The sequence below is a fragment of the Scyliorhinus torazame genome, chromosome 1, assembly GCF_047496885.1.
Source record: "Scyliorhinus torazame isolate Kashiwa2021f chromosome 1, sScyTor2.1, whole genome shotgun sequence".
NCBI classification, from domain to species: domain Eukaryota; kingdom Metazoa; phylum Chordata; class Chondrichthyes; order Carcharhiniformes; family Scyliorhinidae; genus Scyliorhinus; species Scyliorhinus torazame.
In genome coordinates this window covers 34,391,879-34,411,118 of record NC_092707.1, presented here as the reverse complement: position 1 = coordinate 34,411,118, position 19,240 = coordinate 34,391,879, and the positions used below count along the sequence as shown (strand labels likewise).

General features: G+C 50.7%; 1 protein-coding gene across 1 annotated transcript in view; it reads left to right on the top strand.

Annotated features, from left to right (window-relative positions):
• Nucleotides 1-8,646: 8,646 nt before the first annotated feature.
• The window catches only part of tmem116 (transmembrane protein 116), a 67,931-nt gene continuing 57,337 nt past the window's right edge, over nucleotides 8,647-19,240 (top strand). The window contains exons 1-2 of the mRNA XM_072485465.1: nucleotides 8,647-8,887; nucleotides 16,762-16,808. Coding sequence (XP_072341566.1) covers nucleotides 8,828-8,887; nucleotides 16,762-16,808 — 107 coding nt within the window. The 5' untranslated portion in view covers nucleotides 8,647-8,827. The remainder of the gene's footprint in view (nucleotides 8,888-16,761; nucleotides 16,809-19,240) is intronic.

Genomic DNA, 19,240 nt, shown 5'->3' with positions numbered 1-19,240 from the left:
CGGGGCCTTCCCCGCCTGCATGCTCCCAATCCCTTTCACTACTTCCTCCGTCTCAATCTGTGCTCCCAGTCCCGCCCTCTCCTGCTCCTCCACCTTAGGAAATTCCAGCTGATCCAGAAAGCACATCATTCTCCCCTTCCCATCCGGGGGCTGAGCTTCATATAATCTTTCATAAAATGCCTTGAACACTCCATTCACTCTCTCCGCTCCCCGCTCCATCTCTCCCTCCTCATCTCTCACCCCCCCCTATCTCCCTCGCTGCTCCCCTTTTCCTCAGTTGGTGGGCCAGCAACCTGCTCGCCTTCTCCCCATATTCGTACTGTACACCCTGTGCCTTCCTCCATTGTGCCTCTGCATTACCCGTAGTCAACAAGTCAAATTCTACATGTAGCCTTTGCCTTTCCCTGTACAGTCCCTCCTCCGGTGCCTCCGCATATTGTCTGTCCACCCTCAGAAGTTCTTTCAACAGCCGCTCCCTTTCCCTACCCTCCTGCTTTCCTTTATGTGCCCTAATAGATATCAGCTCCCCTCTAACCACTGCCTTCAGCGCCTCCCAGACCACTCCCACCTGAACCTCCCCATTATCATTGAGTTCCAAGTACCTTTCAATACACCCCCTCACCCTTAAACACACCCCCTCATCTGCCAATAATCCCATGTCCATTCTCCAGGGTGGACGCTGTTCTTTTTCCTCCCCTATCTCCAGGTCCACCCAATGTGGAGCGTGATCCGAAATAGCTATAGCCGTGTACTCCGTCCCCGTCACCTTCGGGATCAGTGCCCTTCCCAAAACAAAAAAGTCTATCCGTGAATAAACTTTGTGGACATAGGAGAAAAACGAAAACTCCTTACTCCTAGGTCTACTAAATCTCCAGGGGTCTACTCCTCCCATCTGCTCCATAAAGTCCTTCAGCACCCTAGCTGCAGCCGGCCTCCTTCCGGTCCTGGACCTCGATCTGTCCAGCCCTGGGTCCAGCACGGTATTAAAATCTCCACCCATTACCAACTTTCCCACCTCTAGGTCCGGGATACGTCCCAACATACGCCTCATAAAGTTGGCATCATCCCAGTTCGGGGCATATACGTTCACTCAGACCACTGCCTCCCCTTACAATTTTCCACTCACCATCACGTATCTGCCCCCACTATCCGCCACTATGGTCTTTGCCTCAAACATTACCCGCTTCCCACTAGTATAGCCACCCCCCCTGTTTTTCGCATCTAGCCCCGAATGAAAACACTTGCCCCACCCATCCTTTGCGTAGTCTGACCTGGTCTATCAGTTTCAGATGCGTCTCCTGCAGCATAACCACATCTGCCTTAAGTTTCTTTAGGTGTGCGAGTACCCGTGCCCTCTTTATCGGCCCATTCAGCCCTCTCACATTCCACGTGATCAGCCGGGTTGGGGGCTCTTTACCCCCCACCCCTTGTCGACTAGCCATCTCCTTTTTCAATCCAGCTCCTCACCCGGTTCCCACGTAGCCGTATCTCCCCCCAACGGCGCCCTCCCGCCCCGACCACCCCACCCCATACCAGGTCCCCCTTCTCCCCAGCAGCAGCAACCCAGTTAACCACCCCCCCCCCGCTAGAACCCTCACTAGCGTAATTGCACCCCCCATGTTGCTTCCAGAAGTCAGCAAACTCTGGCCGACCTCGGCTTCCCCCCCGTGACCTCGGCTCCCACTGTGCGAGGCCCCCTCCTTCCTGCTTCCCTGTTCCCGCCATGATTACCATAGCACGGGAACAAAGCCCGCGCTTCCCATTTGGCCCCGCCCCCAATGGCCGGCGCCCCCAGCTTCTCATCCTCCCTCCCCCCCACCCCCACGACATGGGGAAGAGAGAAAAGTTACAGGGTCGCAGGATTAACAACTTGGGAAATCATCTCTTCCCCCTTTTCCCCCTCTTCACCCCACATATTCGCCCCACCACTTTGTCCCAAACGTTCTTTTTCTAGCCCGCTTATTCCAGTTTCTCCGCGACAATAAATGTCCACGCCTCTTCTGCCGTTTCAAAGTAGTGGTGTTTCCCTTGATGTGTGACCCACAGTCTTCCCGGCTGCAGCATTCCCAAATTTAACCTTCCTTTTGTGCAGCACCCGCCTTGGCCTGATTAAAGCTTGCCCTCCTTCTCGCCACCTCCGCACTCCAATCTTGATATATGCGGATAACCGCGCTCTCCCACCTACTGCTCCGAGTTTTCTTTGCCCATCTGAGGACCATCTCTCTGTCCTTATATCGGAGAAATCTCACCACTATGGCTCGAGGAATTTCTCCAGCCCTCGGTCTTCGCGCCATAACTCGATAGGCTCCTTCCACCTCCAACGTGCCCGTCGGGGCCTCCGATCCCATTAACGAGTGCAGCATCGTGCTCACATATGCCCCGACGTCCGCCCCTTCTGCACCTTCGGGAAGACCAAGAATCCTTAAATTCTTCCTCCTCGCATTATTCTCCAGCACCTCCAGCCTTTCCACACACCTTTTGTGTTGTGCCTCGTGCATCTCTGTCTTCACCACCAGGCCCTGTATGTCATCCTCATTCTCAGCAGCCTTTGCCTTCACGACCCGAAGCTCCTGCTCCTGGGTCTTTTGCTCCTCCTTTAGCCCTTCAATCGCCTGCAATATCGGGGCCAACAGCTACTTCTTCATCTCCTTTTTAAGTTCTTCCACGCAGCGCCGCAGGAACTCTTGTTGGTCAGGGCCCCATATTAAACTGCCACCTTCCGACGCCATCTTGCTTTGTGCCTGCCTTCCTGGCTGCTGCTCTAGAGGATCCACCGCAATCCGGCCACTTTCCTCTCCTTTTTCCATCCGTGTCCAGGGGGGGATTCCCTTCTGGTTTACCGCACAGTGTTTTTAGCCGTTAAAATTGCCGTTAGGGCTCCTATTAAGAGCCCAAAAGTCCTTTCCACCCGGGAGCTGCCGAAACGTGCGACTTAGCTGGTCATCGCCGCACCCGGAAGTCCTCCTACTCAATAGAGTTGATGTGTGAAAAGATCTGTTAAGTCCATAAGAGGGTCTGATTATCTGATTGACATGAGTAATGTTAGATCAGTTTCATTCCCACTAAGATAGATAAATAATACAAGGAAATAAATAATTTGCATTAATGAAGCACATTTCACACCCTCATGATGTTCCAAAATGCTTTGCAGGCAATTAAATACTTTTGAAAATGTAGTCACTGTATTGTAGGAAACATTATTCCCTGGATTGTGTTAATCAGCTAACCTTAACTTGGGCATCAGTATGTATTCCAAAGGCATGATTGGCCAAATGGCCTCTTTCTGTGCTGTAGGATTATAATACTTAAATTCTCGTTGCTTAGGGAGGTGGGAAATCAAATAGGCACCCCACTCCTAATTATTACCTGGTAGCCCCTTTAAAAATGATTTTCAAATAGGGGTGAGGACAGGATCAGCATTTTTATTCCTTAAATAAATGTATATTCATTGTGAACTATAAATGATTGCTTTAAATGTTTGCCATTGCTTATCAAACATAATCTTTTCATCTAATTTCCAGATATACCTCAGCCATCATACCTCCATAATTGGCTTTGTTTTCATGTTTATTACATCACCTCTCAAACATAATATGAAATTCTTACATATTATGATCACTCTTCCCCATAGGTTACTTCAATATAAAATTACTAATTGGCAATTGCACAAAACTCTATCTAAAATAGCCTGTTCTGTAGTTGTTTCCTCAATGTATTATTCTAGAAAACTGTCTGAAATGCATTCATTTACTCGTATTGAGAGACTTTTGTCAATTTGCTTTGCCTAGTCTATATCAAAATTAAAGTAATCCAGGCTTATTATCCTTGTTACTTGCTCTTCTCATTTACTGATTTATACTCTAATACTCTGATTACTGGTAGGGAGTAGCAATAAACTGCTCCCACTAGTGTATTTTTATCTTTGTTACTTCGTAACTCCCTCCTCATTCTAATTTTCTGGCTGAGATTCTTTATCAATACAGTTTTTAGTTCATTCTTTATTGACAGGGCTACCCCACCTCCTTTTCCATCTGGAAGTCAAGTACTCTGGAAGAAGGGCAGCACAGTGGTGCAGTGGTTGGCAATGCTGCCTCACTTAGCCCTGATGCCTCACGGCGCCGAGGTCCCAGGTTCGATCCCGGCTCTGGGTCACTGTCCGTGTGGAGTTTGCACATTCTCCCCATGTTTGCGTGGGTCTCACCCCCACAACCCAAAGATGCGCAGGCTAGGTGGATTGGCCACGCTAAATTGCCCCTTAATTGGAAAAAAAAAATGAATTGGGTACTCTAAATTTATTTTTAAAAAAGCATTGCTGCCTCATGGCGCCAAGGTCCCAGGTTCGATCCTGGCTCTGGGTCACTATCCATGTGAAGTTTGCACATTTTCCCCATGTTTGCGTGTGTGTAGTCCCCACATCCCAAAGATGTGCAGGCTAGGTGGGATTGGCCACACTAAATTGCCGGGTAATTGGCAAAATTGAATGGGGAACTCTAAATTTTTTTTAAAAGTACCCTGGAAGATTTAGTCCCCAACTTTGGTCACCTTGCAAACAGGTCACAGTAATTTTTTTTCTCTTTTTCTAATGAATTTAGAGTAACCCAATTCATTTTTTCCAATTAAGGGGCAATTTAGCATGGCCAATCCACCTACCCTGCACATCTTTGGGTTGTGGGGGCGAAACCCACGCAAACACGGGGAGAATGTGCAAACTTCACATGGACATTGACCCAGGGCCGAGGTCGAATCTGGCACCTCGGCGCCGCGAGGCAGCAGTGCTAACCACTGTGCCACCGTGCTGCCCTGTTACAGTAATGTTAACTTGTATGAATTATTAATTTACTTAAATATAGGTGTAGGAATTCAGCTTCTAGTTTTACACTATCCGTCATATTTGTAGGTAATTATCTTTCGTCTGTTTTAAGTTTTTTACATACTAACTTGCACTGCCTGCTATATCACTGCCAAAATTATTTGTTGCCTCAAGCTTACCCAACCAATGAAAATGTTAAAGGCAAAGAGCAGTCATTTCTTCCGCCTCTACCTAATCCTCACTATGTACCAAATTCTCAACTTCCCACACTGTTCATGATACATTCAATTAATGTCATAATCTGTTGTTACATCTGTGCTGTGAGCCTAGGAGAGTTACAACACAGGAGGAGCCATTCGTTCCTAAAACACAGCTTTCGGGGGGCTCCACAATTGACCTTCCAATCTGTTCAGCACCATCTTGTTTCCTGTCACACAAGCCAATTTTGTATCTTTGTTGCTGCATCAGCACTTTATCAAATGTCTTTTGGATGTCCGTGTATGCCACATCCTGGAAATGTAGAAAAATAGGAGCAGGAGAAGGCCATTCGGCCCTTCAAGCCCCTTCCGCCAATCATTATGATCATGGTTGATCATCCAACCCAATAGCCTAATCCTGCTTTCCCCCATATCCTTTGATCTCCTTCCCTCTAAGTACTATAACTAACTGCTTATTGAAACCATACAATGTTTTGGTCTCAACTACTTCCTATGGTAACAAATTCCACAGGCTCACCATTCTCTGGGTGAAGAAATTTCTCCTCTTCTCTGTCCTCAATGGTCTACCCCGTATCCTCAGACTGTGCCCCCTGGTTCTGGACACACGCACCATCGGGAACAGACCTCCTGCATCAACCCTGTCCAGTCCTGTTAGAATTTGATCGGTTTCTATGATATCCCCCCTCATTCTTCTTAACTCCAGTGAATACAATCCTAACCAATTCAATCTCTCCTCATACGTCAGTACTGGCATCCCAGGAATCAGTCTGGTAAACCTTCGCTGCACTCCCTCTGTAGCTAGAATATTCTTCCTCGGATAAGGAGACCAAAACTGCACACAATATTCCATGTGTGGCTTCACCAAGGCCCTGTATAATTGTAGCAAGACATCCCTGCTCCTTCTCACAATGAAGACCAGCATGCCATTTGCCTTCTTTACCGCCTGCTGTACCTGCATGCTTGCCTACAGTGACTGATGTACGAGGACACCCAGGTCTCATTGCACGTTCCCCTCTCCTAATTTATGGCCATTCAGATAATAATCTGCCTTCTTGTTTTTGCTACAAAAGTGGATAACCTTGCATTTATCTAAATTCCACTGCATCTGCCATTCATTTGCCCACTTGCTCAACTTGTCCAAATCACACTGAATGATCTCTGCATCCTCCTCACAGCTCACCCTCCCACCCAACTTGGTGTCATCTGCAAATTTGGAGATATTTTGTTCCCTCATCTTAATCATTATTATATATTGTGAATAGCTGGGGTCCTATCACTGATCGCTGTGGTACCCCACTAGTCACTGCTTGCCAGTTTGAAAAAGATTGTTTAATCCCTACTGTTTGTTTCCTGCCTGCAACCCTTTAAGTAACATTCCCCAATTGGTCATAGCCAACTCACGCCTCATCTTATCGTTTGAACAAGTTTCCTTTGTTCAGATTCAGGATCCTAGTCTCAGAATCAACTACTTCACTCCACCTTGATGAAAGATTCTATCATATTATGGTCGCTCATCCCAAGGGTCTCACACAACTAGATTGACAGTGATTCCATTCTCATTACACAGTACCCAGTCTAGGATGGCCTGTTCTCCAATTGGCACCTCAACCTATCGATCCAGAAAACCATCCGGCATATACTCCAGGAATTCCTCCTCTATAGTATTGTGGCTAATTTGACTTTTCCAATCAATGTGCAGATTAAAATCACCCATAATTACAGTTGTTCCTTTATGAGATGTGTCTCTAATTTCTTGTTTAATGCCATTCCAACAAGATCACTGCAGTTTGGGGTCTATATATACGCCACTAACATTTTTTTGCCCCTTGCTGTTTCTCAGCTCTACTCATATAGGAAACTAAGTAAATTTGGCATGTCCACATCGCCACCGTGCTGCGCATGAGTCAGAGTGATTAGCACTGGGACTAAGATGCTGAGGACCCGGATTTGAATCCCGGCTCTGGGTCACTGTCCGTGAGGAGTTTGCACATTCTACCCCCACATGGATTTCACCCCCCACAACCCAAAAGATGTGCTGGTTAGGTGGATTGGCCATGCTAAATTGCCCCTTAATTGGGAAAAATATAATTGGGTACTCTAAATTTATAATAAAACGTTTTTTTAAATGTCCACATTGACCCTTACCAATTTTTACAGATACACCATAGAAAGCATCCCATCTGACTTGCATCACAGCCCAAGACCGTAAGGACTGAGCACAGCCCAGTCCATGATGCAAACTCGCCTTCCCATCCATTGAATCTGCCTACACCTCCCGCTATGTTGGGAAATCGGACAGCATAATCAAAGACCCCTCCTACCCGGGTTATACTCTCTCCCAACATCTTCCATCATTGTGTTAGGTGAATTGGGCATTTGGAATTCTCCCTCAGTGTAGCCGAACAGGCTCCCGAGTGTGGCGACGAGGGGATTTTCACAGTAACTTCATTGCTGTGTTAAATTATTATTAAACAACTTCTTCCCTGCTGTTTCCAGACTCCTGAATTACCCTCTTATGGACTAAACTGATCTCTTATGGACTGAACTGATCTCTCTACGCATCTTCTCTACTGTTCTTGCCATTACACTCCATAGTCTTCACCCATGTCTATGTATTTATATTGTGTATTTATCATATGTCCTATGTTTTTCATGTATGGAGTGATTTGTCTGGACTGTATGCAGAACACTACTTTTCACTATACCTCGGTATACGTGACAATAAATCTAATCTAATCATCGTGTTATCCCTCACCAATTCTCTCTACTTCAGTTTTAAAAAAAACTCAGTTGGTTAAACACAATTTTCCCGTAAACCAATACTGGTTTTCCTTAATTAACCTGCATTTCTCTCAGTGACTGCTGATTTTGTTTCAAATTGTTGTTCCTAAAAGGTTTCCCACCACCGAGTTTAAACTGACTGACCTGTCGTTGCTCCGTCTATCCTTACACCATTTTTAGAACAAGGGTGTAAAACGTGCGAATCTCCAGTCTAGGTTTATCTGTTTTAATGGGGATTGGAAGGTTCTGATCAGTGCCTCAGCAACACCCACACTTATTTCCTCAGTATCTTTGATGTATCTCCTCCAGCCATGGTGATTTAATGACTTTAAGTGCAGAGAGCCTATCTAATATCTCCTCTTTTATCAATTTTTAGCCCATCTATTGCCTCAACTACCTCCTCTTAGGACTTAGGCAGTTCCTTGGTAAAGGCAGTTGGAAAATACCCATTGTGTGTACCTCAGCCATCTTCCATCCCAACCTGCAAAACGATCCCTTTAGGCCCCTAATTGGCCCCAATCCTCTTCCTAATCGCCCTTTTAGTATTCATATTCCTGCAGAAGACTTTTGGGTGCCCTTGCCTGACCTGCTGAGTGTTCACCACTTTCTGGGGAGTTTTTTCCTCATTACAGATATCCAACCCTCCAGGCAGTATTTTCCTTTTGATAAGCAAAACCCTGTTGATGGAGTGCCAGGGCAGATGTTGAGATGGGGGGGGTGGAGTTTCTCTGGGGTGAGGTGAATGGCTGGCATGCCCAGCCAACACCTGCTGCATCAGCCCAGTGGCACCTCCCACAAGTCGCCCCAGAGCCTGGCAGAGGACACGGGGGGGGGGGGGAGAAGCTCCCCCTGCTCCTCGCTGCGCTGGAGCCAGTGCCGGCAGTGCTGGGAGCCCAGTGGCGGCGCCAGGCGGACGGGAGAAGCGGAGTGAAGCTGACAGGGGACCCCCCCCGGGCTGCTGGGGTTGCCCGGCTCAGAGAGCAGGCTGAGGACGGCAGTGGAGCATTTACTCAGGGCGATGGCGAGAAGCTCCTGGATTTGGGGGCTCGGAGGCAGCGCAGGGGAAGACTCGGCTGAAGTGAGATTGACTTTTTATTTTGTTCGTTGTATCTAATCGGTGTTTAGTGTCAGGAAAGGAACTTCAGTCCAGGGGACAGACTAGCTGCTGTCCTGATTCCAGGCCACTGCCCTGACCTGCAAACCATTACCCTGGGTGTTTACTGTGTGTCGGTGTCGGTGCGAACCCCCCCCCCCCCCCCCAATGCTGGCACCTCTTCCCCCCCCCCCATTGTTGGCACCTCTTTCCCCCCCCCCCCCCGCCATTGTTGGCACCTCTTCCCCCCCCCATTGTTGGCACCTCTTCCCCCCCCCCCCGTGTTGACACCTCTACCCCCCCCCCCAGTGTTGGCACCTCTACCCCCCCAGTGTTGGCACCTCTACCCCCCCAGTGTTGGCACCTCTACCCCCCCCCAGTGTTGGCACCTCTACCCCCCCCCAGTGTTGGCACCTCTACCCCCCCAGTGTTGGCACCTCTACCCCCCCAGTGTTGGCACCTCTACCCCCCCAGTGTTGGCATCTCTTTCCCCCCCCAGTGTTGGCATCTCTTTCCCCCCCCCCAGTGTTGGCATCTCTTTCCCCCCCCCAGTGTTGGCAACTCTTTCCCCCCCCCAGTGTTGGCACCTCTACCCCCCCAGTGTTGGCACCTCTACCCCCACAGTGTTGGCAACCTCTACCCCCCCCAGTGTTGGCACCTCTACCCCCCCCCAGTGTTGGCACCTCTACCCCCCCCCCAGTGTTGGCACCTCTACCCCCCCCAGTGTTGGCACCTCTACCCCCCCCAGTGTTGGCACCTCTTCCCCCCCCCCAGTGTTGGCACCTCTTCCCCCCCCCCCCAGTGTTGGCACCTCTTCCCCCCCCCCAGTGTTGGCACCTCTTCCCCCCCCCCCAGTGTTGGCACCTCTTCCCCCCCCCCAGTGTTGGCACCTCTTCCCCCCCCCCAGTGTTGGCACCTCTTCCCCCCCCCCAGTGTTGGCACCTCTTCCCCCCCCAGTGTTGGCACCTCTTCCCCCCCCCCAGTGTTGGCACCTCTTCCCCCCCCCCCAGTGTTGGCACCTCTTTCCCCCCCCCCCAGTGTTGGCACTCTTCCCCCCCCCCAGTGTTAGGACCTCTTCCCCCCCCCAGTGTTGGCACCTCTTCCCCCCCCCAGTGTTGGCACCTCTTCCCCCCCCAGTGTTGGCACCTTCCCCCCCCCCAGTGTTGGCACCTCTTACCCTCCCCCCCAGTGCTGGCACCTCTTTTTCCCCCCCCTCCCCGCCATGCTCGCACCTCTTTCCCCCCCCCCAGTGTTGGCACCTTTCCCCCCCCCCCCAGTGTTGGCACCTTTCCCCCCCCCCCCAGTGTTGGCACCTTCCCCCCCCAGTGTTGGCACCTTCCCCCCCAGTGTTGGCACCTCTTTCCCCCCCCCCCAGTGTTGGCACCTCTTTCCCCCCCCCAGTGTTGGCACCTCTTTCCCCCCCCCAGTGTTGGCACCTCTTCCCCCCCCCCCAGTGTTGGCACCTCTTCCCCCCCCCCAGTGTTGGCACCTCTTCCCCCCCCCCCCAGTGTTGGCACCTCTTCCCCCCCCCCCCCAGTGTTGGCACCTCTTTCCCCCCCCCCAGTGTTGGCACCTCTTCCCCCCCCCCAGTGTTGGCACCTCTTCCCCCCCAGTGTTGGCACCTCTTCCCCCCAGTGTTGGCACCTCTTCCCCCCCAGTGTTGGCACCTCTTCCCCCCCCAGTGTTGGCACCTCTTCCCCCCCCCCCCAGTGTTGGCACCTCTTCCCCCCCCCCCCCAGTGTTGGCACCTCCCCCCCCCCCCAGTGTTGGCACCTCTTACCCCCCCCCCCCAGTGCTGGCACCTCTTTTCCCCCCCTCCCCGCCATGCTCGCACCTCTTTCCCCCCCCCCAGTGTTGGCACCTTTCCCCCCCCCCCCAGTGTTGGCACCTTTCCCCCCCCCCAGTGTTGGCACCTTCCCCCCCCAGTGTTGGCACCTTCCCCCCCCCAGGTGTTGGCACCTCTTTCCCCCCCCCCCCCAGTGTTGGCACCTCTTTCCCCCCCCCAGTGTTGGCACCTCTTCCCCCCCCAGTGTTGGCACCTCTTCCCCCCCCCAGTGTTGGCACCTCTTCCCCCCCCCCAGTGTTGGCACCTCTTCCCCCCCCCCAGTGTTGGCACCTCTTCCCCCCCCCCAGTGTTGGCACCTCTTCCCCCCCCCCCAGTGTTGGCACCTCTTCCCCCCCAGTGTTGGCACCTCTTCCCCCCCCAGTGTTGGCACCTCTTCCCCCCCCAGTGTTGGCACCTCTTCCCCCCCCCCAGTGTTGGCACCTCTTCCCCCCCCCCCAGTGTTGGCACCTCTTCCCCCCCCCCCAGTGTTGGCACCTCTTCCCCCCCCCCAGTGTTGGCACCTCTTCCCCCCCCCCCCAGTGTTGGCACCTCTTCCCCCCCCCCAGTGTTGGCACCTCTTTCCCCCCCCCCCAGTGTTGGCACCTCTTCCCCCCCAATTTGGCACCTCTTCCCCCCCCCCCCCAGTGTTGGCACCTCTTTCCCCCCCCCCCCAGTGTTGGCACCTCTTTCCCCCCCCCCAGTGTTGGCACCTCTTTCTTCCCCCCCCCCAGTGTTGGCACCTCTTCCCCCCCCCCAGTGTTGGCACCTCTTCCCCCCCCCCCCCAGTGTTGGCACCTCTTTCCCCCCCCCCCCCCCAGTGTTGGCACCTCTTTCCCCCCCCCCAGTGTTAGCACCTCTTCTCTCCTCCTCCCCCCCCCCCAGTATTGGCACTCCCCACCCCCCCACCCCCACTCAGTGTTGGCACTCCTCCCCCCCACTCAGTGTTGGCACTCCTCCCCCCCCCCACTCAGTGTTGGCACTCCTCCCCCCCCCCCCAGTGTTGGCACTCCTCCCCCCACCCCCCGGCGCTGCCGCTCCCCCCACCCCCCGGCGCTGCCGCTCCCCCCACCCCCCCCGGCGCTGCCGCTCCCCCCCACCCCCCGGCGCTGCCGCTCCCCCCACCCCCCGGCGCTGCCGCTCCCCCCCACCCCCCGGCGCTGCCACTCCCCCCACCCCCCGGCGCTGCCGCTCCCCCCACCCCCAGTCCTGCCGCTCCCCCCCACCCCCACCCCCCCCAGTGCTGACACTCCCCCCAGTGCTGACACCTCGTTCCCCCCCCCCCCCCGCCCGCCAGTGCTGATACTCCCCCTTCCCCCCAGTGCTGGCACCTCTTCCCAACCCCTTCCTCCCCTCCCAGTGCTGACACTCCGCCCACCCCCAGCGCTGGCACCTCTTCCCATCCCCAGTGCTGCCACTCTTCCCACCCCTTTTCCCTCCCCTTCCAGTGCTGACACTCCCTCCCCCCCCCCCCCCAAAGCTGGCATTCCCCCCCAATTCCCTCCCCCCCTCCTCTTTCCTTCTTCCCCAGTGCTGGCACTCTCTGACAGGCAGATTCCTTTGGGGATGGGCGGAGAATCAAACTCTCCTCCTGGGTGGCTGGCAGCTTGCGTGTTGGCTCGGGGTGAAAAGGGGAAGAGGCAGAAAGGGACCAACGTGGAAGGGTCAGTGAAAAGGGGAAGGAGAGCAGGCACGTTAACAGGGAGGGAGCAGGAGCTGAGGGTGCCAACTAAGAGTTTGTCATCAGTCTGCTGATCTGTCGCAGCCTGGCCCCCTCTATCCCCCCCCCCCCACCCCACACACACACACACATATTTAAAATGGGATATTTCTTGGGAGGTGGTGGTTCTGTGAATGAAGTTTGTTCTGAAAGTAAACAGGAGTTTAATAAACATTGTGTCCCCCACACAAACCTCACAGTCGATGCAAAGATAAACTGGTCACTGTTTTGTAGTAATGCAGATATGGAACATTGTTTTGTACTTTTAATCTGGAAATCATTATAGGGATATTTAAAATGCCAGAATGGTTTCTAAAGATCAAACCAAGTCTCCAAATGTGTTTCAAAAGATTATTTATATATTTTGCCCAGTTAGAAACTGCCTTGAGTATCTGTTTCTCGCCCACTCGGAAAAGGGATGCCTTCCAGATCCATTGCATTGAATAGCAAATTATAATCTTTATTAATGTCACAAGTAGGCTTACAGTAACACTGCAATGAAGTTACTGTGAAAATCAAATTGTGTTGGAGGAAGTACTTTATCCTCATCATTCCCTAAAGGACGTTCTTGTGCCTTGACTTTACAATAGTTCTATAAGTGCCAGGCTCCTGTGAAATTTGAGGGCCCCAAGGGCGTTGATGATCTATTTGACTTAATGAGCTGCATCACAACCCATTGGAAAGCTGCTCATATGAAGTCTAGACATCCTGTTCAGCCCTCAATGAATCTTCCCATTCCCTGCACTTCCAGCATTAAGCCCTGGCTTCTTCTTCCTGTCTCGAGCCTGAAGGGTGCTGAGGACCAGTTATTTTCCCAGCATGATCAAGGGATTTATTAGATCACAGCCTCCCTCTTGAATGAAAAATGAAATGAAAATCGCTTATTGTCACGAGTAGGCTTCAATGAAGTTACTGTGAAAAGCCCCTAGTCGCCACATTCCAGCGCCTGTTCGGGGTAGCTGTTACGGGAATTGAACCGTGCGGCTGGTCTGGTTTCAAAGCCAGAGATTTAGCCCAGTGTGCCAAACAGCCCCTAGCTTTTTCTTACCTCGAGTGTAGACTGGCTTTCCCTACGCAGACACTTGAGAGCTTTGCTTTAAAAAAAAACATTTTATCTATAAGAACATAAGAACTAGGAACAGGAGTAGGCCATCTGGCCCCTCGAGCCTGCTCCGCCATTTAATGAGATCATGGCTGATCTTTGTGGACTCAGCCTCCACTCTCCGGCCCGTACACCATATCCCCGAATCCCTTTATTCTTTAGAAAGATATCTATCTTTTTCTTAAAAACGTTTAAAGAAGGAGCCTCAACTGCTTCAATGGGCAAGGAATTCCAGAGATTCACAACCCTTTGGGTGAAGAAGTTCCTCCTAAACTCCATCCTAAATCTACTTCCCCTTATTTTGAGGCTATGCCCCCTAGTTCTGCTTTCCCCGACCAGTGGAAACAACCTGCCTGCATCTATCCTATCTATTCTCTTCATAATTTTATATGTTTCAATAAGATCCCCCCGCATCCTTCTAAACTCCAATGAGTACAGTCCCAGTCTACTCAACCTCTCGTCATAATCTAATCCCCTCAACTCTGGGATCAACCTAGTGAATCTCCTCTGCACTCCCTCCAGTGCCAATATGTCCTTTCTCAGGTAAGGAGACCGAAACTGAACACAATACTCCAGATGCGGCCTCACCAACACCCTATACAATTGCAGCATAACCTCCCTAGTCTTGAACTCCATCCCTCTAGCAATGAAAGACAAAACTCGATTAGCCTTCTTAATCACCTGTTGCACCTGCACACCAACTTTTTGCGACTCATGCACCAGCACACCCAGGTCCCTCTGCACAGCAGCATGTTTTAACATCTTACCGTTTAAATAATAATCCATTCTGCTGTTATTCCTCCCAAAATGGATAGCCTCATACTTGGCAACATTGAATTCCATCTGCCAGACCCTAGCCCATTCACCTAACCTATCCAAATCCTTCTGCAGACTTCCGGTATCCTCTGCACTTTTTTGCTTTACCACTCATCTTAGTGTCGTCTGCAAACTTTGACACATTGCACTTGGTCCCCAACTCCAAATCGTCTATGTAAATTGTGAACAACTGCGGGCCCAACACTGATCCTTGAGGGACCCCACTAGTTACAGGTTGCCAACCAGAGAAACACCCATTTATCCCCACTCTCTGCTTTCTGTTAGTTAACCAATCCTCTACCCATGCTACCACTTTACCCTCAATGCCAGGCATCATTATCTTATGCAGCAAACTTTTGTGTGGCACCTTGTCAAAAGGTATCAACCTGTATCACTCAGATGTGTCATTCCTTCGCGAAAGGACTATTGCTTAAAGTTCACACAATGTGAATAGGTGAATATGCTGTGCAGTTGTTTCATTAATTCAGCGATGGTGTCTGTTTGCAAAGGCACTACCTTGGCGAGACATGAAAGTCTATGGCCATTCATGTCCTCTTAGGGCACGGCATCTGAAGAGAGAGAGAAAGAACCTGTTTCAGTTCGTATTTGGCTATTATAGATGAGGCACTGCCTGTTGGCATCAAACCCTCCAATGACAGAGAAAACTAGTTAGATGAGGAGTTAAACTCCCTCTGCTGTGTCAGAACAACCTGCCTCAGCACCTCTTCTACTGTAAAGTAACAGTTCCAATTCCATCAACAGTCTTCCTGTGACATTTGCCAGAGCGATTAACAATTGAAGCAAAATTATGGGTATGTTTGTGCTATGGGCTTGTATCCTTTAGGAACTGACTGGAAAACAGAGCAATAACCAATTTCACATAGAACCCTAAAATCAGCAAAGTGGAGGTGCCCCCTATCTCCCTGAGTTGGATTCAAAAACAAGTTTGAGAAATGAAATGTGATCCTTGCATCTGCCTCTTCACACAGCTGTGCCATCATTCTGTGTAAGAGCGAGAGAGAGAGATTGTGCAAGAGAGAGAGAAATTGGTTCGAGTGGGCTAGAGTTTAGAAGGGTAAGAGGAGATCTAATTGAAATTTATGAACTTCTAACTGGGCTGGACAAACTAGATGCAGGGAGGATGTTTTTCCAGGAGACGGTCTCGGGATACGGGATAGACCATTTAGCACTAAGCTGAGGTGGCACAGTGGTTAGCACTGCTGCTTCACAGCTCCAGGGACCCGGGTTCAATTTCGGCCTCGGGTGACTTTCTTCCGGGTGCTCCGGTTTCCTCCCACAGTCCAAAAGATGTGCAGGTTAGGTGGATTGGCCTTGCTAAATTGCCCCTTAGTGTCCAAAATATTAGGTGGGGCTACTGGGTTAAGGGGATAGAGTGGAGGCATGGACTTAGGGTGCTCGTTCCATGGGCTGGTCCAGACTTGATGTGCTGAATGGCCTCCTTCTGCAATGTAGGGATTCTATTCTATGAGATGAGGAAAGATTTCTTCATTCGGAGGGTGGCGACCCTGTGGAATTCCTGAGCACAGAAGGCTGTGGTGGCCAAGTCACTGAATATATTAGAGGTGGAAAAAGATAGATTTTAAAAAAGATTTTAATAGCATCAAGAGGTATCTGGAGAAAGGAGGAATGTGGCATGAGATAGAGGATCAGCCACGATCATATTGGTGCAGCAGGCTCGAAGGACACAATGGCCGACGCCAGCTCCTTGTTTCGAGGGAAGGGTTGTATCAATTCCCTGTTTGAAATCTTCATCTGTTCCATAAGACCCTTCAATTCCTTTGCCGCAGCCGGCCTCCTCCCTGTCCTGGATTTTGACTGGTCAAATTCCGGATCAATGACTTTGAAGTCCCCTCCCATGATCAGGTTATGTGACTCTAAGTCTGGGATCTTACCTAACACCCGCCTCATAAATTCCACGTCGTCCCAATTGCATGTTAGCTTTTAATGAACCACAAACAAGATCACCCAGGTCCCTTTGGAAATCAACACGTCCCAATCATCATTTAAGAAATACTCTGCATTTCTGTTTTTCCTACCTAAGTGGATAAATTCACACAGTTTTCCACATTATATTCCATCTGCCATGTCCTTGAGACTGGGTTTTGCTAGGATAGAAGTGCCATGACAATGCAAGTTTTTGTTGTTGATTGACAGATTCCTGCCCTTGTCCAACACCACCCTGCAATCTGAGAATAAAAGCAATTTGGGTTAATTTGAAAGAGGAAGTTGAGGAGCGAGTTGCAATTTAATGAATTTAGACAGATTCAGTGAGTGACCCTTTGAAATCCAAATCCATTATATTGAATAAATCAGTTTGAGAAATTTAACGGAATTCTTTCTTTGAGCTTGTTGTAAACTGTGACTCTGTTCTCTCATAGTTATATGTGGCACTGCGGTGGATACAGTTTTCTATGGTGGTTTTGAGGTTAGTTTTTAAGAAATATTTTAACATTATTACCCATCCAATTTGCAACTCTTTCCCCTGAAGATGTGATTTCTTTCCAGGCTTCTCATGATAGCAACCCTCCCACTAGTCAGTGTCCAGAACTGAGGAAACTGATTTAGGGTGAATGCTAAAAGTGAAATGGTGGGGCGGCACAGTGGTGCAGTGGTTAGCACTGCTGCATTCGGCGCTGAGGACCCGGGTTCGAATCCCGGCCCTGGGTCACTGTCCGTGTGGAGTTTGCACATTCGCCCCGTGTCTGCGTGGGTCTCACTCACACAACCCAAAGATATGCAGGGTAGGTGCATTGACCACGCTAAATTGCCCCTTAATTAGAAAAATATAATTGGATACTCTAAATTTATGACAAAAAGAGAAAAAAAGTGATATGAATAAAAACTTTTTTCTTCAAGCTTTCGATTAGTACCTGGAGTGCACTGCCTGAGAGTGTGGAGGGAGATTCAATCGTGACTTTCAAAATGATATTAGACAATTGTCTGAGGAAAACAGACTTTCGTGGATGCAGGGGAAGGCCAGGGGAGTGGGACTAGCTGAGCTCCTCTTGCTCTACATCTGACCCGGGCATAATGGCCTCTTATGAATCTGGACAATCAGTAGGCTATTCAACACTGGAGGCCGCAGAAGAGTATTCAGGATCTGAACTGTGGTTATTTTCTTTCCTCTGTTCCTAAACCACAGAAATTAAGATCTGATACAGCAAACCTACTGCTGTATTGATCAGAAAACCTACAGCACAGAAGGATACCGTTCAGTCCATTGCCTTTGTCTGTGACACACTTGATCAAATCTAGGACTTCCCTGGTCTTTATGACTGTGTTCTATATTGGCCAGCACTTCCATATTGGCCAGCACTATCTCCACGATAGTCCTCAATACCAGGGCCACGCAAGGCTGCATGCATACTTAGCCCCGTACTATACTCCCTATACACAATACACACGACTGTGGCATAATTTGGCTCCAACTCCATCTATAATAATCTTTATTAGTGTCACAAGTAGGCTTACATTAACACTGCAATGAAGTTACTATGAAAATCCCCTAGTCGGACTTCCGGGTGCGGCGATGACCAGCTAAGTCGCACGTTTCGGCAGCTCCCGGTGGAACGGACTTTTGGGCTCTTGATAGGAGCCCCAACGGCAATTTTAACGGCTAAAAACACTGCGGTAAACCAGAAGGGAATCCCCCCTGGATACGGATGGAAAAAGGAGAGGAAAGTGGCCGGATTGCGGTGGATCCTCTAGAGCAGCGGCCAGGAAGGCAAGCACAAAGCAAGATGGCGTCGGAAGGTGGCAGTTTAATATGGGGCCCTGACCAACAAGAGTTCCTGCGGCGCTGCGTGGAAGAGCTTAAAAAGGAGATGAAGAAGGAGCTGTTGGCCCCGATATTACAGGCGATTGAAGGGCTAAAGGAGGAGCAAAAGACCCAGGAGCAGGAGCTTCGGGTCGTGAAGGCAAAGGCTGCTGAGAATGAGGACGAAATACTGGGCCTGGTGGTGAAGACAGAGGTGCACGACGCACAACACAAAAGGTGTGTGGAAAGGCTGGAGGTGCTGGAGAATAATGCGAGGAGGAAGAATTTAAGGATTCTTGGTCTTCCCAAAGGTGCAGAAGGGGCGGACGTCGGGGCATATGTGAGCACGATGCTTCACTCGTTAATGGGATCGGAGGCCCCGACGGGCCCGTTGGAGGTGGAGGGAGCTTATCGAGTTATGGCGCGAAGACCGAGGGCTGGAGACATTCCTCGAGCCATAGTGGTGATATTTCTCCGATATAAGGACAGAGAGATGGTCCTCAGATGGGCAAAGAAAACCCGGAGCAGTAGGTGGGAGAACGCGATGATCCGCGTATATCAAGATTGGAGTGCGGAGGTGGCGAGAAGGAGGGCAAGCTTTAATCGGGCCAAGGCGGTTCTGCATAAAAGGAAGGTTAAATTTGGAATGCTGCAGCCGGCAAGACTGTGGGTCACACATCAAGGGAAACACCACTACTTTGAAACGGCAGAAGAGGCGTGGACATTTATTGTCGAGGAGAAACTGGAATAAGCGGGCTAGAAAAAGAACGTTTGGGACAAAGTGGTGGGGTGATTACGTGGGGTGAAGGAGGGAGAAAAGGGGGAAGAGATGATTTCCCAAGTTGTTAATCCTGCGACCCTGTAACTTTTCTCTCTTTCCCCATGTTGTGGGGGAGGGGGGGAGGGAGGATGAGGAGCTGGGGGCGTCGGCCATTGGGGGCCGGGCCAAATGGGAAGCGCGGGCTTTGTTCCCGCGCTATGGTAATCATGGCGGAAACAGGGAAACGGGAAGGAGGGGGCCTCGCACAGTGGGAGCCGAGGTCATGGGGGCAAGCCGAGGTCGGCCAGAGTTTGCTGACTTCTGGGAGCAACATGGGGGG